General features: G+C 38.0%; 1 protein-coding gene across 4 annotated transcripts in view; it reads left to right on the forward strand.

Annotated features, from left to right (window-relative positions):
- The window catches only part of NUP205 (nucleoporin 205), a 79,134-nt gene that overhangs the window by 60,174 nt on the left and 7,074 nt on the right, over positions 1 to 11,886 (forward strand). For 2 of the 4 annotated variants that reach the window (XM_043491447.1, XM_038411213.2), the window contains exons 29-38: positions 1,042 to 1,312; positions 1,821 to 1,919; positions 3,185 to 3,333; positions 4,388 to 4,579; positions 5,817 to 5,938; positions 7,646 to 7,784; positions 8,011 to 8,137; positions 9,224 to 9,300; positions 11,017 to 11,145; positions 11,358 to 11,484. In XM_043491447.1, coding sequence (XP_043347382.1) covers positions 1,042 to 1,312; positions 1,821 to 1,919; positions 3,185 to 3,333; positions 4,388 to 4,579; positions 5,817 to 5,938; positions 7,646 to 7,784; positions 8,011 to 8,137; positions 9,224 to 9,300; positions 11,017 to 11,145; positions 11,358 to 11,484 — 1,432 coding nt within the window. Of the gene's footprint in view, positions 1 to 1,041; positions 1,313 to 1,820; positions 1,920 to 3,184; positions 3,334 to 4,387; positions 4,580 to 5,816; positions 5,939 to 7,645; positions 7,785 to 8,010; positions 8,190 to 8,342; positions 9,187 to 9,223; positions 9,301 to 11,016; positions 11,146 to 11,357; positions 11,485 to 11,886 lie in introns of those variants that run through there. The other 2 variants (XM_043491457.1, XM_043491460.1) reach the window with 2 other exon arrangements.

Genomic DNA, 11,886 nt, shown 5'->3' on the forward strand with positions numbered 1-11,886 from the left:
TCCTATTTATGGAGAAATTTATAGCAGAATTTTCGAAACATTTTTATTCTCATTTTTGTCCAGGTAAAAGTACAAATTGTCTGATTTTTATTACATTTTCCATCTGTGTGTGTTTGGTAGGAATTATTTTAAAGAAAAATTGTATGAGTCTCTCTTTTTTATTCCCAAGATGTTTGTTACACTAATGGAAACATAAGGGAGGCCTCCCATGGCCAAAGCACATTGAATTCCCAGAGTATTTTGGAGATCAACAGCTAAACCATCTGCTTCTTTGAAATGTACATATTACTGGTTGTGTTAAGAGTGATTTATTTATTTATTTTGCTGAAGCTTTTATGTCGTCATATTCTTGTGCAAATGAATAATTTTTACCAGTTTGTAAAGACAACAAAGAAATAATTGTGCCAAATCATTTTATATGTATAAAAAGGCAAGTTAGGAAAAGAACTTGGGTTGCAAAGGATATTTATATAAACAAGGAACTGAGAAGGTAATTTTACCCTTTAAATGGTCAAATGAAAGACTGACTTTATCCCCTTCCTGAAGAATTCTTGTGGCTGCTCTCAGATGGGTACCAAGTTTTACTAAATTGTGTCTTGTTTAACTTTTCTTTTTACTAATACAGATTTTTTTTTAGATATTGAAATGTAACATAGCTGAATTGTTCTTTCTCTGACTTGTTTGTTTATATGTGAAATATTTAAAATCAGGCTTTAATACATCTGCACTCTACTCCCTTCTGTTTCCCTGCCCAAATACATGTGTCATTATGTTTGGGGGAGTGAGAACCATAAGGCTAAGAGTCTAGTCCAAAATATTATATTACACTGTTTTTGAAAAAAGACACTGTGTTCAGTTATTGATTTATTTTGTATAGAAAATCTTCTATTTCTAATTTCATGAAATAAAAATGTCAAATAATGTAACATTAAGATGCGTTCCTTTTGCTTGCAGAAATTATGCAGCTGTGGGCAGCTGAATAAGTGGTCTGGTACCTCCTGAAATCAAACATGTTCTCTTTTTTCCCCCCGTCCTCTTAAGATTCTGGATGATGATGCAGCTCAGGAGTTAATGCCAGTGGTGGCAGGGGCTGTGTTTACCCTCACTGCCCACCTTAGCCAGTCTGTGCGCACTGAGCAAAAGCGGCCACTTGCAGTCCCTGTACCTGGACACTCCCAGTATGTCTTGATGCTGGATGGTTCTTTCACATCATCACCTGGTTCAGAGGGCATATCTGTGGGTTTTGCTTCCATTGGTGACTCTTCCCTCCATATCATCTTAAAAAAACTATTGGATTTCATTTTGAAAACAGGTATGCCGTTAAAAGCATAAAATAATTGCACTGTCTGTGAGTGGATTCTAACATGCCAAAACTGCATAAATGCACTGTGAACCACCCTTAAATCATTGGATTGAACTTCTTTATGGCATTAATACAGGTGCACCTTTCAGAGTTACCTTTATAGATATCCTGTAAGTTTTACGTTACTCTGAGGAGACAGTTACTTAGCATGCTATCCTGAAAATCAGAACTGTTGAGGTAGAGGGCTATGTAGTGTGTATGTATAAAAGGGGATTGAATATTGCAGTGGTTATAGCTTATCAGACAAGACCTTGCTTTGCTAAACTCATTCTCGTAACCCTGGATCAGTAAGGCAAAGCTCTCGTATAAGAAAACGTAATTTTTCACTTGTTTTGCTACTGTCAGCACTAGCATTGTGAAGATAAATTAAGTGGGGGGCACAGATGGTATTAACAGAATAATAATTTGACTTATACCAATTTGTTCCCTGTTACAAATAACTGTTTCCTATGACCAGGTGGTGGATTCCAACGAGTGAGAACACATCTGTATGGATCACTGCTTTATTACTTACAGATTGCCCAGAGACCAGATGAACCAGACACCTTAGAAGCAGGTAGGATACAATTGTGTTTTGAGAAAAAGAAGACCAATTGGGTATCAAACCCAGTGCTGTTTGTTATCCCACTGTGTTAGAATTAAGTCAGGACAGAGAATTGTCAACGGCCATTTCTAAGTATTCATTCAAAATGTATTCTGTACCATGAGCTTTGGATTTCCTGATATCAAGGATTAAAATATGTGATTTGTTATTCAGTGTCCATTTAACGAGGAGTGAACCATAATTACAAATCTGTTAAAGGTCTCGGGGCCTGTGGGAAATTATTAAATTTGTTAACATTGTTGGAAGCTATTGGAAAACATTCTTTGCATTCCTGCTTATGTACTCTCTCTCAATGTTTCATTTGGAACTACAGGAACCTCTTACTGCTCTTTGGTGCTGTTTTTATTCCTCTAGCTGAAGATGACTTGGAAGGAACTCATTTTCAAAGCTAATCGAGACTGCTCCTTAAGCAACCAGCAGGGCTACTGGTGCCAGCCACACTCTTTCTGTCTAAGGGCAGAATTCTTTGCCTCTTCGATATTCCTAGCCACTGCTGAATCTCAGAGCAAGGGATCAGAATCAGAAATCAAGCTTGGTTCTCATGCCTGGTCATTCAGACTACCACCACTATGATTTGATTAGTGCTGGGAATTGCAGTGATTGAAAGTGTCAGTAAAATTGTTACAATTTCTTTACAGTTTATTGATTGCTTTGGACATAACTATTTTCCACTGGATGCATCTTGTTTGCTTCCCTTAAGATTGATTGCTTTGATCTCAGTGGAAGTTTTTTAGGCTCAATTGAAAGAGTTTGCATGTGTACAGGGGCAATTTTTTATAGCGGGGGTGCTGTGAGCCATTGAACCAAACTGTAAATCCTGTATATAATGGTAACCACTTCAAGCCAGACCCCCCCCATACCCCTAGTTCCAGTACCTACGCATGTATATGTATTTTATCCTACAGTAAGTTTTCCTGACCAGACCATCTGAGGGGAGGGGAGATACACGTACATGTATACACACACCCCCTACTTGGATGTTCTGGCCAGGGTAACTGATTTTAGGACCAAATATATTTGTACAGGAACCTTGTCATTTCAGCAGCGCGCTTCCTTCCCCCCCGCCCACACACTTACTGAGACTATGTGTAGATTATGACTACTTTAATAGAAAGTAGTGGCTGCTGTTTTGCTGCATCTAGGTTGCTGTTTGCTGCATCAAACCACTTCATCCTTCTGCATCTCCTTTAATTCTATTTTTCTCACTTTTTTTATAGCCAAGAAAACAATGTGGGAACGTCTGACAGCTCCAGAAGATGCATTCAGTAAACTGCAGCGAGAAAACATGGCAATTATTGAAAGCTACGGTGCTGCCCTCATGGAGGTGGTCTGCAGAGATGCCTGTGATGGCCATGAGATAGGCCGGGTAAATGAATCTATTCCCTTGTAGCCTAAACTTGTTGTTTGTTTGTTTTTAAAGGGATGCTTTTCAACTATTTCGGAGAACATTTGATAATTTTTTAAATTGTAATTTGGTGAGTATTACAAATATCTACTGAAATAAAAAATCACTCGACAATTTAGATGTATTTTTTTTAAAAAAATATTATTTTCGTATGTTCCATTGAAAAGCAATGTGTGAACTCACCCTGCTAGCTGTGCGAAGCAGGACCGTTATTAATGCAGTTGCAGAGGTAGTATGGTCTAGAGGACAAAGCACAGGAGTGGAAGCTAGGACTTGCTGAATCCCATGTCTAGATCTGATATTGACCTGCTGTTTGATTTTGGGCAAATCTCTTGATTTCCTTGTGTCCGTTTCCTTACTTACAAAATGTGAATAAAATCCTCACAGGGATTTCATCATTTTCAAAAACTGTGTTTAAAGATAATTTCAGGTATTTCACTGTCCTATCTTAGTGATTTATACCATCATATTTTCAATTTTTTAAAACATTTCTCTTTCTCCTCTTGCTGTATGAAAGATCCAGGGGAAGGAGTGAAAATGACGAGACAGGTAGTTTTGTCAAAATGTGCCAGTAAAGAAACTGAAGAGAGAAAATGTTTTCACTTATTTTTCAGATATAGTGAGGTTATATGCTATTTGTAACAAGAGTAGACTTAAAAAAAAATACAAATATTATTTTCAAGTAGATAAGTGTCCCTATAGTGTTTGGAAGCATTTTGAAGATATTCTAAGTATTAGTTTTGCTAGATAGAGCCATAAACAACAAAGGGAGTCAAGTTGGTTTCCTCTGTATTAAAACCCCACGAACTAGATGGTGCAATAACTTCCAAATAAAAGAACAGGTTAGTGTGTGGGGAAAAAATATATTCAGATTTGTTAAGAGATTTCTACAAATAATGGACCAAAACAAGGTCTGAATTTCAATATATAAACACGTTGCCTGTCTCTAGGCATGTATTAGAAATCTCAGCATTCAGGCTAATTGATTTAATTATTTTTTGTTTATTATTTTTAGATGCTAGCACTGGCTTTACTTGATCGCATTGTCTCAGTAGACAAGCAGCAGCAATGGCTCTTGTATCTCTCCAACAGTGGCTACCTGAAGGTGCTTGTGGATAGCCTAGCAGATGATGACTTCACTCTTCAGAGCTTACTCACGCCTCAACCTCCTTTACTTAAAGCTCTTTACACCTATGAATCCAAAATGGTATGAGCTCACCCGGGACTGTTTTCTTCACAAACAAAAGTTGCTTTCTCGAGCTTCACATTCTTGATAAGAGTGCATGTCCAATTAACAGATGACATATTTAAAAAACATATGGGCCTTTCTGTTTCATCAATACGTTTTCAATTTATGGTATTTTCAACAACAACAAAAGTTGTTCTGCATATAATAGATATGTTTTGGGATACTGTTGAAAGCAAGGAGTGCGAGAACATTAATATAAATGGAGTACTTGTGGCACCTTAGAGACTAACAAATTTATCATGGCATAAGCTTTCATGGGCTAAAACCCACTTCATCGGATGCATGCAGTGGAAAATACAGTAGGAATAGAAATGAGAGAGAGAACATGAAAAAAGGGGGTTGCAATACCAACTCTAACGAGACTAATCAATTAAGGTGGGCTGTTATCAGCCAGAGGAAAAAAATAAAAAAACCTTTTGTAGTGATAATCAGGATGGCCTATTTCAAATAGTTGACAAGAAGGTGTGAGTAACAGTAGGGGAAAAATTAGCAGGTGGAAATAGTTTTTAGTTTGTGTAATGACCCATCCACTCCCAGTCTTTATTCAAGCCTAATTTAATGGTGTCCAGTTTGCAAATTAATTCCAGTTCTGCAGTTTCTCGTTGAAGTCTGTTTTTGTAGTTTTTTGTTGAAGAATTGCGACTTTTAGGTCTGTAATTGAATGTCCAGGGAGGTTGAAGTGTTCTCCGACTGGTTTTTGAATGTTACAATTCTTGATGTCTGATTTGTGTCCATTTATTCTTTTGCGTAGAGATTGTCCGGTTTGGCCAATGTACATGGCAGAGGGGCATTGCTGGCACATGATGGCATATATCACATTGGTAGATGTGCAGGTGAACTAGCCCCTGATGGTGTGGCTGATGTGACTATTTAAACCTGCTAATTTTTCCGCTTCTGTTACTCACAGCTTCTTGTCAACTGGTATGGCAACCCCCATTTTTTCATGTTCTCTGTCTGTCTGTCTATCTATCTGTCTATCTTCCTACTGTATTTTCCACTGCATGCATCTGATGAAGTCGGTTTTAGCCCATGAAAGCTTATGCCATGATAAATTTGTTAGTCTCTAAGGTGCCACAAGTACTCCTCGTTCTTTTTGCTGATACAGACTAACACGGCTACCACTCTGAAACCTATAAATGGAGTCTCACTGTAAGTTTGCAAGACTGTTTTTTCCCTGTTCTCTTCTATACTCTAGGCATTCTTGACCAGAGTTGCTAAAATCCAACAGGGAGCATTAGAGTTGCTGAGGTCTGGAGTGATTGTGAGGCTTGCACAGTGTCAGGTATATGACATGCGACCAGAGACACATCATCAGGGGTAGGTGTCCATGGAGTTGGTCCTTTAACTGAGTGCTAGACCATAAAACCCATTCTTGGAGGATGCGAAAATCACTGACTTTTGTAGTCTTTCATCCTTGTGTTAAAAATGTTTTCTCTGTTTAACTTTTCAGTAGCTAAATTAAAGCTGTCTTGTTGGCATGGAAAATTCCAGTGTACCAGGCATGAAGGGGTAAATTATGGTACTTTCCAGTTGGATCCAGGATATAAAGCCCTCTAGCTTATCTGATTCTGTGGAAAGTAGTCCAGAATTTTTTAAACATAAATTAGGTTCTGCTAGTTTAGAGCTGAAGTTGCTGAAATCTACAGCAGCGAAAATTAGTGTTCTTTAAACCATTTTTCTATATATTGTAGATTTAATTTTTGAGGGATTGGAGGTGGTTTGAAGGTGGTGGTTAGAGCCCATGTTTGATACATTCTCCTCTTCCTTCCTATAAGAACACACAGAACATACAATATTGAAGTAAATTTAATTTCCAAGTTTTCATGATATTCATAATATGTGACACAGCAACTTGGGGGGAGGGGATAGCTCAGTGGTTTGAGCATTGGCCTGCTAAACACAGGGTTGTGAGTTCAATCCTTGAGCGGGCCATTCAGGGATCTGGGCCAAAAATTGGGGATTGGTCCTGCTTTGAGCAGGGGGTTGGACTAGATGACCTCCTGAGGTCCCTTCCAACCCTGATATTCTATGATTCTATGAACTCCATGGAGTTGTACAGTATTGTTAAATTTGTTAATTAGAGTAATCTAAACACTGCCTAACTTACCCAGCAGGAAGTTTGTATGTCTAATTATTTTTAAGGTGCTAGCAATCAGGAGCAGGAGCTCAGATGGCCAGTATCTGTTGGGGTGGGGACACAATGTGCAACTTTTGGTTGTGAGGCGGCTGGGGGAAGAAAAGGAGTAACTTGTATGTTTAGGAAAAAAACATCTTGACTAATTTCCAACCCTGATATTCACTTTACATTTCCAAGGTAATCTTTGTAACAAAAAGAGCTAGAAACTAAAAAAAAAAAAAAAAAAAAGGGGGGGGGGGCGGCATAGGGAGGTTTCAATAAGCACTTAGGTCTAAATATATCAGCTGGAGTTTACATGCTCTGTTGGAACCTGAAAGGAGTGTTTTAGAAGCCGCTTGTTTTCACTGAGGACAACTGAGGAAGACAAATCTGGTGTTTCTAGACCAAGTCCATCTGATTAATCTGGACATTTTCAAAGAAACATTGTCTAGCTAAAAGAAAAGGAGTACTTGTGGCACCTTAGAGACTAACAAATTTATTAGAGCATAAGCTTTCGTGAGCTACAGCTCACTTCATCGGATGAAAAATGCATCCGATGAAGTGAGCTGTAGCTCACGAAAGCTTATGCTCTAATAAATTTGTTAGTCTCTAAGGTGCCACAAGTACTCCTTTTCTTTTTGCGAATACAGACTAACACGGCTGCTACTCTGAAAATTGTCTAGCTAGAGAATGTATGGGAAACTTCAGATCTAAAGCAGCTTTCCGAGGAAGTTAAAAAGGGATCTATGTGAAATTGGCCTTCTACTGGAAAGCTAACATCCTTAACTAAGGAGCTATTATTGAGTACTGTGATGTTTCTGTACCCTTTAAGGTACTTGTAAACTGCCTGTTTTTGTAGCCTCCAGTTTCCTTCAACTATTGATACCTTTCATCTTAAATCTCTTCAGAATGTTTGGAATGAGAGATCCGCCTGTCTTCATTCCCGCTCCTGTGGAGCGCTATCGCCAGATTCTTCTCCCAGCCCTCCAGCTGTGCCAGGTGATCCTCACATCCAGCATGGCACAGCATCTGCAGGCAGCTGGACAGGTAAGCTAAGAGGCCAAGAATTATCTTTCGGTGTCCAACATTGGCTGATGATACTGTTTGCTGCCAGATTATGTATAATATTTGTTCTGTCAGTAACATTTTCTTTATAATGTTTTCACCAATATGAGAAATTGCACTAAAGTTCTAATAGTAATAATTCTGATTTTATTTATTATATTCAATTTTTTCATCACTCATGTTTTCCTTCCCCCTTTCTGTGGTTTAGGTTTTGCAGTTTCTAATATCCCATTCAGATACTATTCAGGCAATCTTGCGGTGTCAAGATGTCAGTGCAGGATCACTTCAGGAACTAGCCTTTCTGACAGGAATAATCAGCAAAGCAGCTCTGCCTGGTAGGGTTATATCTTAGATTGCAAAAACTCCAATTTTGTTACACTTGTCTGACTTAGTCGCATAAGCTTGATTCTTTTTGATGTACTGTCAAAGGAATAAAATGCATCATGGAAAATCTGTTAAAAATTGTATCTTATTGGAATGTATGGCTTTGGAAAGAGACATGGAAAATAATTGTTATTGAGGCAAAGAATGGTAGGCTGGCAGTGGATGTGGAATCCACAATATGTTGATGTAGGCTTGACTTTCCTGCTGCATTTGCATAATAATACCTAATACTTCTACAGTGCTTTCAGTGTTCTAATATTAGCCTACTACAATTCATCTTCACAATGCAACTGGGAGGTAGATACAAGGGGATTGTTCAGCCAGTCCACTTTACAACTGAGAAAATGCAGGCACAGAAATTTATTTGCCTAAAATAATCTAGTTTTTTTTCCTAGTTGGTGATAATTAATGTTTCCTACATTTTTATTTATACAAAGTTTTTTTGGGGGGGGCGATACTGTAGGTTAGTGCACTAACCTCCTCTCTCTGAGGGTCTACCTTCATGAAAGTATCTATTCGCTATTGTGCTGGGTTTGGTGGTCTTCTCTAGACCCTTGTGGACATATTTGGGCTCCTCCCAAATTCACCATACTATGTTTAAAATCATGATTGGCAGTGTTTCCTCACGAGGGGCCTATGACTAGAATTACAATGGCCATACAGTGCTGTAGGTCGTAACTGAAGTTTATTGGTTTAGCTATGTGGAAAGACTAGCACAACAACTGCCAGTTCTTTGCCAAGGCTTTTTTTTTTTTTCATAAGTGCTGAAATTCACCCCAAAACTTTTATTTTAAAAAATGCATATAGTATTACTCAAAAAATAAAGTAATTACATAATCGTATATATCCAAGTAGCTACAGCTAGATCTGAACACATTCTTCACAAAAATGTTTGTGCAAAGTTTTGTCAAAATTTCATTTTGATGGACATTTTCTGACCAGCTCTATTAGTTAAATGTAAAATACTAAACCATAAGTGTTTTTAATTAAAAGAAAAAACACCCAGGTATTGTATCCTCTCATGTCTGTTTTGTTAGGTGTGTTAGGTGAATTCGATATTGATATTAATGAAGGGACGCAAATGGAGCTACAAGGGCATATAGGACGATTTCAGGTAACTGAGTTTTATGTTTTAGTCTCATGTCTATTTGGAATTTCATATTTAAATGAGAATTGCATCCTAATTTTGTACCGGTTTTCATAGAACAAATACCTGTTACTCTCTAACTAAGAATTGAGAATCTTACCTCCCCTCCCCACCCCTCAAAAAAAAAAAAAAAAGAATTGAAGTCTTTGACAAAAGGAAAGTTAGGTTAGAGACTTTCATTTTACAGTCGAGCCTGCAAAGATCTGAAGGATTCATCTACTAGATGTGAAGAAGGGGGAGGGATTTGAGACCAATACCAAAATGAAGTAATTCAGAAGTATTCCACTTTCACCACAAGGACATCCTCAGCTCCACCTGTTGATGTGTCTGATACACCCAAAGTCATATTTCTTTCCTTGTCCCTTTTAAGGAGAAACCAGATATATGGTGCAGGTCAGTAGGTCTTGATTAGAATCCATAACAACAGTCCCATATCCAGGGTTCACACCCTACTTTCTGCTCTGAAGCCTTGCTGTTGTACTGCTTTTTTCCACTAGTAGGAACTACTTCTTTCTAACCTAATTGTATAAAGAGGCTGCCACACCAAGTGCTTTTGAACAGGAGAGTAAGATAATGTGTTCTCTTGAACCCCTGATTATTGCTACCCCACAGATGAGCCAAAAGAGGGCTTGCAAGCAGTAAGCAGCTTGTAGTACTGATGGGACTGAGTGCTCAACTTCTGCATCCCTCAGCATGAGTCCCCCTGGAAAACCAAAGAAAGGGTTCCTATTTTCTGCAATTTAATTTCTTTATTAATTTAAAAATGGGTGGCCTGAATAATATGCTTATAACAAATTGAGTGAAAAGATAGCAAGTACTGTATTCTAGCCCATATGCCACTGTAGTCATCAAGTAAGAAAAGAAGACTTAATTATTTTTCTCTCTACACTTCCCTCCCCCCAAAAGTATTTAGCAATAAGTATTTCTAAGGTATATTTTAATAATTGCCATGTGGAACTGGTTTAGTGTTTGAGGTATATTTGGTGATCTTAATAGCCCTACTTAAACAAAGAACACAACCATCCTGGTAGGTAGTTATTACTGCTGTCCTGTCAGGCCATGCAATATACAGAGTATTTGACTTGGAAATGGTTGGTTAATTCAGATTTACACGGTTTAGTATCTTCTTGTCTAATCTTCGTTTTAGAATTTGTAAATGGTTGGTGCTAATCACAATCCAGTGTTGTCTGTTCTTATCTAAACCAACACAGTTTGGTGACATTGGGCCTTTTTCAGGAAACTGAAAACATGAAGAGGGTTTGAAGACATTTATCTCCAATGTGTTTTCAGATGACATACTGGAGGATACAGTCTAACTAAACTGGACATATCTGAATTGGGATAATTTCTCAAAATTTAAGATTGGGTTCCATTGGGGCCCTTTAAAAGTACCATTTGCTTTCAAATTGATTTAAGGACAGGCAAAAAGTACACTTATATTCTTTGTGATTTAAACATTTTAAGGTAAATATGAGTTTCTTAGCTTACAAAATTATTCCCATGTGATGTGAAATGCTTAATTTGTCTTGCCGCTTCTTGTGTTATAGAATGGATAGTAAAGGGTTAATGAGGGCTGTAAGATTATTATTAATGCAAATGTATCATTTTTATTGCTTGTAAATATCAAAGGATTTTTTTAACTTTTTGGTGGAGATACTCACCAAAGTTTGCTTCCTGTCACAGCGCCAGTGCTTGGGACTTCTAAGTCGGTTTGGAGGTTCAGACAGACTCCATCAGTTTAAACTGCAAGATGACAGTGCTGAGGGAGACAGAGTGAGCAAGAGGGATGAGATTGAATTGGCCATGCAACAGGTGAGGAAACTGAGGAACAAAGTTACATCTTCACAGCACTGCTAAAATCATCAGTTGGGAATTATGAAATATCTGGCATGGCTGATTTGTAGCCATTTCTAGTCGTCATACTGATGTATGCAATTTGAAGAGTTCTGAAAATAGTATTAATTGTCTACCCAATATTTCATCAGTCTTATTTGTATTGACTTGCTGTGATTCCTCTTCTGTAGATCTGTGCAAATGTAATGGAGTACTGCCAGTCACTTATGTTACAGTGTGCCCCCACCTTTCAGCACACAGTTTGTCTGTTCACTCCTAGTCTGTCAGAGTCAACTAATCGAGATGGTCCCCGTCAGGGTGAGTTTGTGGTTTACTTGTTTTGTATGCATCCGAGACTGAATTGTGAAAGTTGGACTGATAGCAGGTAATACACCTCGTTCATGACGTGTGCAACGTGCCTTTTCTAACTTATTGGAGATGTTAATTGTGCCAAGTTGCAACAAATTGGGGGATGGGGGTAGCATGAGATTGACTGACTGGTGGAAAATTTAGTATATTAAAACAATACACCAAAACCCCAACAGCGCAAATTAAGTTTTTCTTGGCAGTAAATGTTTTGCAGTGCTATTAGAAAGAAATGGTGCTGTTATCTCTAAGTTGTCTTGATACCAATGCCTTGATCCAACCAGTGACTTTTATTTTCCATTTAATTATCTTATATGTGTAAGAACATGTTTTTCAAGAATTCTCCTCTTCCCC

Source organism: Dermochelys coriacea, chromosome 1, assembly GCF_009764565.3.
Source record: "Dermochelys coriacea isolate rDerCor1 chromosome 1, rDerCor1.pri.v4, whole genome shotgun sequence".
Taxonomy (NCBI): domain Eukaryota; kingdom Metazoa; phylum Chordata; order Testudines; family Dermochelyidae; genus Dermochelys; species Dermochelys coriacea.